This window comes from Lynx canadensis, chromosome A1 (genome assembly GCF_007474595.2).
Source record: "Lynx canadensis isolate LIC74 chromosome A1, mLynCan4.pri.v2, whole genome shotgun sequence".
Taxonomy (NCBI): domain Eukaryota; kingdom Metazoa; phylum Chordata; class Mammalia; order Carnivora; family Felidae; genus Lynx; species Lynx canadensis.
Window position 1 is genome coordinate 187271766 of NC_044303.2, and position 14447 is coordinate 187286212.

The 14447-nt window shown below is 36.3% G+C and overlaps 1 protein-coding gene across 2 annotated transcripts in view; it reads left to right on the forward strand.

Annotated features, from left to right (window-relative positions):
* The window catches only part of GABRB2 (gamma-aminobutyric acid type A receptor subunit beta2), a 238274-nt gene that overhangs the window by 108252 nt on the left and 115575 nt on the right, over nt 1-14447 (forward strand). For both annotated transcript variants that reach the window (XM_030328030.1, XM_030328039.1), the window contains exon 6: nt 8945-9027. In XM_030328030.1, coding sequence (XP_030183890.1) covers nt 8945-9027 — 83 coding nt within the window. The remainder of the gene's footprint in view (nt 1-8944; nt 9028-14447) is intronic.

Consider the following 14447-nt stretch of genomic DNA (forward strand, 5'->3'; position numbering starts at 1 on the left):
GGAAAACCCAACTTCAGATAGACCCTGAATCTACTAGGGAGACAGAAAATAATGAAGAAGCAAATGTACACAGAGGATAATTTCTGATAATGACAAGTATAATTAAAGGAATGAAATGGGATATGACAGTGACCAGTGGGGAGGAGACTTAGGGGTGCATAAGCTAGATGGAGGGAGAAGGCTTCCTAGAGGGCTGGGAGGAATTGAGACTTCAGTCATAGAAGGAGGAAGTTCATTTAAGGTAGAGGGAAACTTCATCCCTTCATCCCTAAAATTCCAGGGCAGAGGACCCAGGAATGGAATGCTCCTAATTATTTTGACAGTCTGATTCAAAAAACCTCAGATTTTAAATACATTTCTACAATATATTTTATCAGTCAAGGGCCCAATAGGAAACGGATGGCATACTGAAAATGGGATAGTTTGAGGACAATGTATTATAAGGTCAATTTACAAAGAAATAGAACAGTACTTCCTCCCTCCCAGGGATAGGATCAGCATGTTGCCATTTGGTCCCTAGTGTGCCACACTTGAAGGGGGAGAACAAGGCATGGTTGGGGGAACCTGGACACAAGTTCCACAGGAGCTGAGCCTAGAAAACAGTTTCCCTGGTCTCACTCTCCTACCTTCCCTTACCTTCTGATCTCCTCCCCATTGGCCAACTCCAACCTGAAGCTGGAGAATCAGGGAGACAGTTTTTGAAGTCCCAACATTCTAGTCTATAAGGCCACAGAACATTGTGATTAAGAGTGGAGGGTAGAGCTGGAAAGGCAAAGACCCATGTGAGGTTGTAACTTCAGTCTGTCACTGGTGAGCTATAAATCAGCATCTGTGAGCCATGTATTTTGTTAAAATAAATAAATGAATAAATGGCTAGAATAAAATTGATTAATTTATTCTGAAATGTTATGACTCTAATGTGTTAAAATCAAAATTAAATATTTTAAATATATTTTAATAAATGCAACAAAACGTTTCTGGCATACCTAAACACTGTTTTAAATTTCGAAAACAAACAAACATAATCACTATTGAAATCATCAAAGTCCCAGCTATATGTCTTTCTAGTTGGTAAGTAGCTCTGGATCAACTAAATCACTTACAGTGATCTGAAGTCAAATTTCAGTTGTTAGGTTATGAGTCAAAAAATAGAATGATTGCTTTTTTCAGGGACTCAGATTTCCTTTAAAACATAACTTAGAGAAGTCAGCATATTCTCATTCCTGATATAAGCACATGATTTGCAGATGAGACCATCAGGAATATAATGTGGGAAATCTTAGTAAATAAGGGAATGACTTGCCACCTGGGTGGCTCGGTCAGTTGAGCATCTGACTTCGGCTCAGGTCATGATCTAGATGTTTGTGAATTTGAGGCCCGCATTGGGCTCCCTGCTGCCCGCTTCAGAACTGTCCCCCCCCCCCCCCGCCCCTTCCCTGCTTGGTCTCTCTCTCTTTCTCTCTCTCTCTCTCAAATAAATCTTTAAGGAACTGACTGCAGAAGAAAAAAGGCTCAGACTGTATGTCCATATTGACTAATATTTTTGATTGAGTAGGATTTATATACTCACAAAATGAAATTTTGTTAGATACTGCTGTTTGGATTATACAGGCAATGTTATTTAAGGAAATGTCTTTGATACTAGCACCCGGATTTGTAGCAGAAACCTGTGTAGCCCTTAAACGGTCAGAGTATCTTTATGGAGGATAAAATTCCAGAAAAGCAAAGAGTCACAGAAGGCCAAACAGCTGCAGAAGAGTACAAATAGCTCTAATCTGAAATGCACGATTTATCAAATGGGAACATGATTGCTAGCAATCTTACTTTTTTTGGTGATTACAAAGTTGAGCATACTGGCACATGTGACTCTATATGAGGACTTGTAAAGAGCTTTTAAAAACAATTATGCATGAGTGTTGGAGATTTTAATTTAAGCAGAAGGACTCTGTGGAGGTAAATCAAGAGCGCAGGCTGGAAGAAAAATGCTGAGGGAGACCTTCAATCAGGGGAGAATATTAAGTGGGACTCCTTGGGGAGAGGCCTGTATTTGCTTGTCTGGGGTAGGCTAATCTACATAATTGACTAAAACAGAATGAACAGCTGTGAAATACAGTATTTGAATGTGTGGGTAAAACACAATTACAAAATATACAGGGTCACAGAACATGTAATGTATTTTCATAGGATTATAGAATTTCCAAGCTCATTTGGGATTTCAGAAATTGGTCAGTTCTCCAGAGAAGCTAAATGACTTTATCAAGGTCAACTAGCTGGTTAGTTACAGCATAGCAGTTAAATATGTGGGCTCTGGAGTCAGACATCCTAAATTTAAATCCCAACTCCACCCCTCATTCTGTGACTATTAGAGAAAAACACTCATTAAATGAGATGATACATTTAAGCAACACTTGATGATGTCTAGAACTCAGTAAGTGATCAGTTAATAGGAGGTATTACTTGCAAGAATGCCAAAGTGGGTCATCTAAGGCTCTACAAAATGCACAAGCATATCACAAGAGGGATATATGTGAGAAATTAGCTTCCCAACTAAAATGACTGTAAGACACAAAATAGTATTCAGTTTTCTTAGAGAGAGAGAGAGAGGAAAAATTTTTCAAGTACCTTATGGAGAAGTGACTCAGATGAGCTCCTCAGAATTTTTCAAAATTTCAGTTTGTACTCGAATGCTTGATTTTGGTTTATTGATCTTCCCCCATTCCCACCTGAAGTTTTTAGTTTGTTTTACAGCTAGAAATAAATATATCAATATATTTTTTGATAATTGACTGTTTTTACATCCTAATTTTTCTCCAGTAATGATGCCCACTCATACTATAGGATCCTGTTATCCTTTGTAATTAGAGTAAGTTGTGCTTTCAAGTAAATGTGCATTTTGCACAAAGTAAAAACATGCTGTGGATTAGAATGACATGCTTTGAATATAGTTGGGGATAAGACATCTGATTTTCTTTAAAAAACATACATATATATTGAAAAGAATAATTTTGTATGCATGAAATGATTGTATAGTTATCTAGATAAAGAAATCAAACAAAGTAGAAGTCCAGTGTCACTTTCTTGTCATCTCTGGTTGAAATCCTAACAAATTTCTGACTTGTCAAGGCACATGTTTGAGCATATATTCTAGTGCCAGAAGTCTGTTGTGAAGACTGTTGAAAGGACCAAAGCATGTCACATTAATTATGATTCTGAGTTATCTCCTATTGGCTGAGAGGCAAAGGCATCTATTATTACTTAATAACTATCTTTGATTCTTTTCAATCTTGGAATGATACGGTACCATCACTAAATCTCAGGTAATGACACTATAAAATATTTGTTGTGGCTTTGCTGCAAAATGCTGGCATAGCTGTTGTATTTCTTGATTTTATAGATGCCTTTAGTGAGTGTTTTAGGCTATGTTACATATGTAGTTTTCTTGCACTATGTCAGTATTTTATGACACAAGTAATTTTTGGTTGACAAGACTCAGCGGCTAAGGAACAAAAAGTTTCTCCAAAGATCTTTAGCCCAGTCAGAATATTGGCATTCCCCAAAGGTGGCTTTCATTGCCTAATAATATTCAGCCTAAAGAAGTCACATTTTCAACTTGTAACTGTAGAAAATTTGTGACAGGTAAAAGAGGCACATTCTGAATGCATCATTGACTATTCCTGTGATTGAAGACAACACTATCTCTATATATTTCACAGTGGACTTAAAATTTAATCAGCATACCTACATAATGAGTTACTAGCTTCACTTCAAAGACTAGTGCTAGTGTTAAGTAATTTAAGGCCCATTAAGGATGTTTATCAGGATTCAGAGTGGAATGTTCATGAAAACCTCATTAAGTATATTTGTTGTATTGATTGTTCCTAGAGAAACTTAGCAATGCTATAAATCATCAGTTCCAAAGAAAAGATTTTGCTGTCGATCATTGAGCTTTTCTAAATAAATTCCTTTCTGAGTAGCTTCTATAATTCTATGATTTTAAAATTTTTACATAAATTTAATGAGCTACTTAATATAGAGAATTGCATCAAAATCTCAGTTTGAGAATACTTATGACCATGGATTTTTTTCTTCTCTTTGTTTATTATTATTATTACTATTTAATCTTGGCTTAGTGATATATACCAGGGACCTGGCAAAAGTGCTTGAAATACAAAGAAGACAAAAACAGATGTAGTTTCTGATATTATAAAACACATGGAAAAGATGCAGGTTTGTTAGCACATGTCTGTACTTTGTATTCAAATCTATTAGAGTTTTATATACATATATAGAATGATTTTTTGCATATTTTTGTGTTTGGATGCTATTCATGTCATATTTTATAGCTCTACTTTGATTTTTTTTAATGTTTATTTATTTGAGAGAGAGAGAGAGGCAGGCAGAAAGAGAGGGAAAGAGAAAATCCCAAGCAGGCTCTGCACCTTTAGCACAGAGCCCAACGTGGGGCTCAATCTCATGAACCCGTGAGATCATGACCTGAGCTGAAATCAAGAGTCAGATGCTTAACTGACTGAGTCACCCAGGCACCCCACTCTGCTTTTCTTTTAATATAAGTGCTTGCGTATTCTACATTTCTTCTGTATACAAACACATACATATACATATTTCCAAATATTAACCATTGGTCAAATGAGTTATCACTGTATTTGCTCATTAGCATGTGGTAATAACGAGTTACAGAACATTTTATGAGTTACAGATCTCTTCTTACCTTTATCATCTTATAACAAATTAGGTTGGCAAGTTTTTAATTTCAGAATTTCAGAAGCAATCAAGTATTATAGGATCTAAGTGATTCATCCTAGTTCACTCATTCTGGTCTATATGAACAGGATTCAAAATGGATTATTTTGTCTACAGAGTTTCTGCTTTAAGCCAATAGGAGACACAAGTGTCTTGGAAACATTGACTGGAAAATAGTTATATATATATTTTTTGTGAAGTATAGCATTAAAAGAGTAAAACACAGGTGTAAATATAAACGTTGATGAAGAAAAACACTTTCATCTTTTTTTTTTAAATGTGGGTAGAAACTCATTTCTTCTGCAATAGCATTAGTCAATTTATTTTTCTTGTTCACAGCACTAATGTTTACAGCACTAGTTCACAGATGTTAGTTGCCATGAATATGTATCAGCAGAAAGTGTGAACCACAGCCTATATAGTAGCTATTGCAAACTTCACCTCACTTACTCTGTTGAGCATCTGTTTATGGATCTCACTTTTTTTTTTATCATATGTGTGCCCTTGTACCTTTAATGTCCTTTGTGTTCATTCTATCAGATGAAGTTAATTTTCTCTTGTTTCTCAAGATGGAGATTATTTATGCTATTTTACAGAAGTAACATGGGAGTTTTGGCATGCCCATCATGTACCTAATTTTATTTTCTTTGAAAATGTATCTTCTACATAATACAAGCTTCTGTATTCCATTCAGGTTATAGCTACAATTCAGGTTGTAGCTACATGTGAAATTCAGGTTAGTAGCTACAATGTGTTAGTAACAATTCAGGTTGTAGCTACATGTGAAACAAAGACACAGAGAGGAAGGAAGGAAGGAGGAAACAAGGGAGGAAGGAAGGAAGAAGAGAAGGAAGGAAGAAAATCAGTAGGCCAGTGAGAAATTCAGCCATGTATTGCATAGCCAAAATAAATTGTCATTTTTAGTCCCTGAGCAAGTTATTAACTGTGAATGTTAATTTTTATATACTTTTAGAATTTATAAAATGTAAGTATTTGGTAAGACCCAGGGAAAGCCGAAACAATCAGTTTGATGATAAGATAAACTCTAGTACTCTTTATGCAATGTTAATTAAATGGATTAAAATGTATTTACTGTTAAAAATATAAGACAAACCCCTAAAACTTAAGACATGTTTTAAGTTAAAAAAAGAGGAGAAATAATGCAGTAAGATAATCCTCCAAATAAAAGATTTATAATCAGCAAAACCAACTGTTTGCCTCTTTATAATTCATGTTTTTATTTATCCAACAGATGTTTATTGATTGCCTTACAATAAATCTGTGCCTTATAACAAAACCCGCGCCCCTAAACAGCTTACATTTTATTGAGAGAAATAGTAAAGAAAGAAATAAAGGAAGAAAAAAAGAAAGAAAAGAAAGAAGGGAAGGAAGGAAGGAAGGAGGGAAGGAAGGAAGGAAGGAAGGAAGGAAGGAAGGAAGGAAGGAAGGAAGGAAGGAAGGAAGGAAGGAAGGAAGAAAAAGTTTTTTCCTCTTAATCCCTTTCACCCATTCCCCTAGCCCCCTCCCCTTTAGCCATCACCAGTTCTCTATATTTATGAGTCTGTTTCTCCCTTTGTTGTTGTTCGTTTGTTCATTTGTTTTGTTTATTATATTCCACATGTAAGTGAAATCAAATGGCATTTCTCGTTCTGTGTGTGGTTTATTTCACTTACCATGATATCTGCTAGGTCCATCCATGTTGTTGTGAATGATAATATTTCATTCTTTTCTTATGGCTGAGTAATTGTTAAATCACTATGCTATATACCTGAAACTAATTCAATATTATATGTCAACTGTACTTCATTAAAAATCTTAAAAAGTAAGATAAATAAGCAAGATAATTTCAGATTATGATACTTGCCTAAAGGAAATAAACAGATAGGATGGAACATTAATTAAGGCAACCACTTTGGATGGGCTGCTTGGGAAAAGGCCTCTTAGAGGAGGTGACCTTTGAGGTGAAGGATCATAAAAGAGGGCCTTGTGAAGTTCAGAGAGACACATATTCTAGGCAGAAAGAACAAATGTGAAGACTGGAAGATAGTGAGAAAGGACTTGGTATGAGATAACATTGAGATTTTAGGAAGAGGCAGATTATTTAGAGCACAGTAGGACACAGTCAAAATTTTGGATCTTTTTGGAAGAACCACTAAAATTTGAAGCAGAGGAATGATAAAATCTAATCTATGTTTTTAAAAGATCTGACTGCTGTGTGGATAATGGATGGTAGGGAGGCAAATGGAGAGGCCAGGAGACCTATCTGCAATAATTATATGAGGTGAGGCAACAGGGCCATAGATTTTGAGGGAGCCAATGGAGATGGAAAGGAGCCGAGGCAGAGTAGCTAACTCTTGGCGAAGGAAAGGAAGGAATCAGGGATGAACATCAGCCCTAGGATACTCAACTTCCTGCTAAAAAGAAAAACAAAAGTTAACAGAGCACAAACCTTAATGAAGCAGTAACCAAACTAAAGAGGTATGAACTACTTACACTTAGTCACATATTTCCATCCTACAACTAAGGAGTGGGACTCTCACACCTAACTGAGGAATTTCATAGACTCAGTCTACCTAGATTACTTGCAAACTGTGCCCAACCTTTTAATGAAAAATATCTATCTGGAGACTGTTTATCCCAAGCTGGGGCTGTATCTTATTTTTCTATTCTTAACTCATAGTAAAGTGCCCTTCAGAGTAGAGTGAGCCAAAGTTGGTCAAATTCAATATCAATTTCTTGTTAGTTTTTCTTTTTCCAGCAGATTTAAAGGACACACTGTATGTAGGTACTCTTCTATATTCTGTATACAAATCATTCTTATAGAAATCCTGTTAGGTAACTATTATTGTTGTTAATAATATCCCCTTCTCATAGATAAAGAAACTAAGGTTGGTTAAAGGATATTAACCATCTTGATGTCAATCAGTTAGCAAGACAGAATTAGAATTTATACCTATGTCTGTTGTTTTCTAAAACTTGTGTTTTTTCATGACATTATGCTACCTTATTGATCAGAAAATACATGTTAACAAATCATTTAGAACTGTATGATTTTTGACTCCTTTTAGTAGATCTTCAATAAGAGATTAGTGAAAAATAATGACAGAGTGGCGCCTGGGTGGCTCAGTTGGTTGAGTGCCCGCCTCTTAATTTCGGCTCAGGTCATGATCCCAGACCTCTTTCTCTTTCTCTCTCTCTCTCTTCCCAGCTTGGGCTCTCTCGCTCTCTCTCTTTCTCTGTCTCTCTCATTCTAAAAAAAAGATGATGATAGAGAAATATAAAGGCATTAAAAGGACTTGTTCACATCTTCCTGATAAAAGAATAAAGGTACCAGGTGTTCTAAATAAGTAAATCTGCCAATCCATGAGAGGACATTCTCTTAACAGGTCATGAGAATATCATTTTACTCAGCACAGAGCAAATCAGGTGATACATGAAAGGCTGATACTGTATTGTATTAAAGCACTTGATAAGTACTATACAATGTATATAAATGTCAAAAATGATGCATCAGGGGCGCCTGGGTGGCGCAGTTGGTTAAGCGTCCAACTTCAGCCAGGTCACGATCTCGCGGTCCGTGAGTTCGAGCCCCGCGTCGGGCTCTGGGCTGATGGCTCAGAGCCTGGAGCCTGTTTCCGATTCTGTGTCTCCCTCTCTCTGACCCTCCCCCGTTCATGCTCTGTCTCTCTCTGTCCCAAAAATAAATAAACGTTGAAAAAAAAAATTTAAAAAAAATGATGCATCAAATCCAAGATTTAATTAACATTAGAGAGAGGAGGAAACAAATGTGAGTGGAAGAGGAATTATCTATGTTGATATTCTTAATCACCTGTAATGCTTAGAAAAATAAAGAGCCCTGGGACCATCCCTCCCTGCCCCAAGACATTCTGGAGCATGGAAACTGCCTGTTTAACAAATGCTCCCAGATGGTTTTGGTACAAGTAGGTAATGGACCACACTTTGGGAAAATACTGATTTTGTCCAATTTTTTTTTTAATACATCAGCCCAAGACTCATAAAGGAAAATGGTTATCTGAACTTGTGGCACCCTTTTTCGTTAGAACTTTGGCTTAAGTCAGTCTCCTAGAGGCCCAATTCTGTCCTCTTTGATACTTGGATTTAATTTTTCCAGTTCCAGCCATGGACCAGCTAACAGGATGTATCATTGCTATTTCTTTTCTAGAATCACAACCACAGCTGCCTGCATGATGGACCTAAGGCGGTACCCACTGGATGAACAAAACTGCACCTTGGAAATTGAAAGCTGTAAGTTTTTCTAAGAATGAAGCTAGACTGAACTCTGCTTTAAGGTTACTCTGGTTCATATCCAGACCACAGGTCCCGCAAAAGTACTGCTACTACAGTAAATCTGGTGGAGAGAGACGGAGTCAGTATCTTTCCTCAGTGATGCTGCCACCCTCTTAGTCTCATCTCTAAATCCCTGGGAGAGATATATAGGCAAGATGTAATTGAGCAATAAAAGAAAGATGCTAAGACCCTGGAAGAAGACCAAGGGCTATTCTAGGCATTTAAAGTATGGAATTGGTGCATACAGCTGCAACAAGCTTGGAAAAATAGGTGGTAATGGCAGAGAGACACAGGAAATCCCAATTGTCTTTGCGTCTCAGAGAGGTTATGTCTTTGCAATTGCAAAATAAATGTGGCCTCTGGACCAGTTAAAATATTCACAGAATATGGATTGGTGGAATATTTTTTGTTTCAAGGGACTACTTTCACTGTCTAAAATTTAGTTTACATTCCTGCTAGAGGCCATATCATGAGCAAGATTGGTGTCTGTGTCTGTGTTTATTTTCTTTCCTGTGCTGACTTGTTTTGCAGTGTTGTTGCTTTTCTGGGCCACGGTTTCTTGATGACTCAATCATCTACCCTGTTGGGTGGGTGAAAACATTGATTTCATGACCCCTCTCCATTTTAGAGGTCATTTGAGATGGAAGAGGATTCGAATCTCTTTTCTTTGTCAGTTCTTTGCAATGTTTTCATGCCTCATCCCACCAAACAATTGGAAGCTGATGATTTTATATCCAGCATTCTAGATAATGAGTAACTTGACTGCTGTGTGGATGGGATACTCTCAGCTGTTGTGAGAAAACTCTAGCTGTGGCAAAGCAGTGCAACTCGAAGTCACTGCTCTGAGTGGAAATACAAGCCTTTATGGAACACAGCTTGTATTTGGCCTGTTAAAAAAGAATAGCTTCCAGAGATTATTGAATTTACATGCATTTTTTTGAGGAACTTGATTTCATACTTGTGCTCTCAAATCATCATTATTTTCACTTTTGATCTTTGCAATAAAGAACTATTTAATGAAATTGGTCTATAGGATTTTGATAAATATTTTTATGTAAGTAATTTGGGATAACTTTGCACTTTATTAACTTATGATAGAATTAAAGTGCAGATTGTTCTTCGAAGTCCAAATTCTTTGGTTGTTTCCAATTGTTTATATAAGGATTTAAAAAAAAAATTAGGTTGCCGTGTGCTAACAGTGAGGTTTCGGTAAGAGAATTTTTTGTGGTGAAATTTGAGTGGACTTTTAAATAATCAGAATTGTACACATGGTTGAAGCACTTGTACTCATGTTATTTCATTTGAGCTCTTCATAACCCTCCAAGGTAAGTAAACAAGTCCCTTTTATTTTAAAGAACTGATGCCTAAGGACACAGCCAACACCCAGGTGTTTAATGTAATTAAATTATAATTCTGACAAGGATTTTTTTTTTTCAACGTTTATTTATTTTTGGGACAGAGAGAGACAGAGCATGAACGGGGGAGGGGCAGAGAGAGAGGGAGACACAGAATCAGAAACAGGCTCCAGGCTCCGAGCCATCAGCCCAGAGCCCGACGCGGGGCTCGAACTCACGGACCGCGAGATCGTGACCTGGCTGAAGTCGGACACTTAACCGACTGCGCCACCCAGGCGCCCCTGACAAGGATTTTTTTTAAGTTAATGTGACAATTCTTCAGACTTTTAGAAAGTTTAAGTTTTAATAAAGGGGCTTTTACATTTCTCATTTCAATTCACAGTTACCCTATTAAATGGAGTAGAATAGATTTTTTCCACAGCCTTACTGAGATATAATTGATGTATAACATTGTGTAAGTTTAAGATGTATGAGGCAATGATTTGATAGATGTATATGTTGTAAGATGATTACCATAATAATATTAGTTAACAAATCCATTACCTCAGTGACATTGTGTGTGTATGTTGAGGACTGAGCTACTCTTTAGCAACTTGTAAGTGTACAATACAGAATTGTTAACTATAGTCACCATCCTGTAGATTAGATGCCTAAATATTACTCATATTTTAACTCATCTTTGTAAACCTTTAACCATCTTTGATCATCTTCCAAAAACCCTCACCCCTGACAACCACCAAGTTACTCTCTGTTTCTATGACTTCAGTATTTATTTTTAGATACCACATATAAGTAGGATCATACAGTATTGGTCTTTGTCTTATTTCACTTAGTGTAATTCCCTCAAGTTTTATCTATGTTATTGGAAATGACAGGATTTCCTTTTGATCACCATAGTTTTGCAGTATAGTTTGAAATGAGGAAGTGTGATGCCTCTAGTTTTGTTATTCCTGTTCAAGAGTTCTTTAGCTATTCAAGGTCTTTTGTGGATCCATATAGATTTTAGTATTATTTGTTGTTCTATGTCTGTAAAAATGTATTGGAATTTAAATAGGAAATGCACTAAATCTATAGGTGGCTTTGGGTAATAGAGACATTTTAATAACATTAACTCTGATCTGTGAACATGAGATGTCTTTCCATTTATTTATGTCTTCAGTTTCTTTCATCAATGTCTTATACTTTTCATTGTACAGATCTTTCACTTCCTTGGTTAAATTTATTCCTAAGTATTTCATTGTTTTTGATGCTATTGTAAATGGGATTGCTTTCTTTATTTTGTTTTTAGAGTTCATTGTTAGTATATAGAAATGCAACTGATTTTTGTATGTTTATTTTGTATCATGAAACTTTACTGAATTTATTAGTTCTATTTTTTGGGGGGAGGCATTCTTTAGGGTTTTCTATATATAAGATCATGTCATTTGCAAACATGTAATTTTACTTCTTCCTTACCAATTTGGATATCTTTTATTTCTTTTTCTTGCCTGATTTTTCTGGCTAGGACTTTCAGTACTACGCTGAACAGACAGAAAATCATTGTTATATGAATGATCATGAAATATGTTATATTAATAATATATATGATATTCTGCCATTATTGGTAGGTAGTTAACTAATTAAGCTTATTGAAATGAATTTATGATCCTAGACTTTTAACAACTAGCTCTGAAGTTGATGCCTGACATTCAAACTTATTTATCCGTTTCTTTCTTCTAAGCAAACTTTAGGCATTCGTTTATTCTCCTTTTCCCTCTCCCTCACCCTCTCTTCTCCCTCTTTGCCTCTACCTCCCTTCTCCTTACTTTTCTTCTCTCTCTCCTTCCCCTCCTGACTGTCCTTCTTCCCTACCTCTCTCAAATGCAAATGACCTCAACAGTGGCATTACTAAATCATTATTACCTTGTCTCTATGCCAGCAATTCATATATTGGTTTAATGGCAGAGAAAATAATATAACTTGATTCTGAGTGAGGGAATATTAGTATTGAGTTTATTGCAAAGCCATTTAATATGTCCCATCCAGAAATGAAAAATAATGCAAAGAGAGCAAGGGGAGTATTATGTGTCTTTGAAATGGGAATAGTTAGGGGACTAATCTCTTATACTCTGAGCCAGATTAGTTGCTAGAACTTTCCTAGCAGCTCTATCATAGATAACTTCACAGGAGTATGCCAAGTGTTCACTGAGATAGCCAGTCAGGTTTGTCCTTTTAGGACCTAAAAAAAAAAAAAGAAATCCTACTGCTGCCCTTGTAGCAGCATCAGAAACCAGTTCTTGCTGTCCTCTCACAGTCACTGATTACATACATTATGTTGGGAAAGTCAACCCGCTTATCTGAGCCTCAGTTTCCCATAGATAAGAAGGGAATAATAATATCTACCACAACAAATTGTTATGAGGATTAAAGTAACTAATAATGATTAAAAAAATATTGCACTTTGCTTGGTACATAGTAGACATCGAATAAATAATAACTGGTGATGATGATGATGATGATGATGATGCTTATATACCAATTTTATTATATTTAAAGATTCCTGTAGTGCTGGAGATTTGACCTAATTATGAGATCTAGTAGATCCAGGCAAGGAGAGATTGAAAACACAGCATTGTCCTTCTCAACTTTTACTTTTACATTCTAAGTAAGTCTCATTGTTTGTAGGGCTGTCTACTTCCTCATAGTATGTCTCAGCTAGCTGTGCCTACAGTATAAAATGCAAATTAATTTCTTTTACTTCTGTCAGTGGGAAAAGAATGAATAGTTAGCTTCAAAATCCAAAGAGGGAGATTTCAAAGCTCTTTGACATCTATCTGTACTTAGATGGAATGAAAGTACAATCCATTTTAAAATGTAATCCATTTGTGGTTTTGCCAACCTTTTACACTGGCCAGAGGAGACAGCCTCACCCACTGATCATCTAAAGTCTGTGCAATCAATGTAGCAAAATGTGCCCATAAGTGTGTGTGTGTTGGCACAGGCTTCTTTTTTTCCTGCAGATATTCACCATGCTTCAGGAAAGCAGGAAATAGAAATGTGTCTGTTGTTGTTGTGTTGAATTCCAATTTGGATATTTTGTAAAACAACTTGCTGTCAGATTATTGGTGGAATTAAGGCTCCATTTTCTTTTCAACAGCTTTATTTGGAATAATCTTTATTAAAGAGGGCAGTATAGATTGATATACTTAAGCAGACTAAGGTACTGAATCCATGTTTACTATGGCACAGGTTAATATATTTTGGATATAGCTCATGCTGTGTACTGCTCAATATTTTTGGAAATATACATACAGGGTTTTTAAGAACTTAGTGGAAAAGATAATGCATAGTGTTCTTCCACTCCTAAAGTGAAAATTGATGGCATCTTAGAGTATGTCACTAATACTCTAAGTATACCACTTACTATACCACTCTGTGATAATCAGAGTGGTATCACGGTATGTATTGTGGATCAGGGGACATTTATTTATTTTTTATTTTTTATGAGAGAGAGAGAGGGCGCAAGTGAGCAAGGGGCAGAGAGAGTTGGGGAGAGAGAATCCTACACAGGCTCGGCACTGTCAGCACAGAGCCCTAAGCGGGGTTTGAGCTCACCTGAAATGGGACTCAAATTGGAACCATGAGATCATGACCTGAGCCGAAGTTGTACACTTAACGGACTGAGCCACCCAGGCACCCAAGAGGATTTATTGAGTACGGTAACTATCTGGCATTGATTTCTCGAGTTAACTAAACAGGTCACTTAGCTTTTTCAAGCTATGGTTTCTCATCTCTACAATATTGCAATACCTTATAGATAATGAGATACGACAGAGATCTTTGTGCCATGCTTGGTACTGATCTTTCCATAGGTAGCAGCTGTTATCATTATTCCATCGTTATTATCATTATCAATTTCACCTGGAATATTGTGCCCACTTAGAGTCACAGCATTTTCGAGGGATATTTAGCAGTCAGAATTATCAAAATGTGAATGATACATAAAGTATGGAGTATGAAGAACCAGTAGAAGAAATGAGTGGG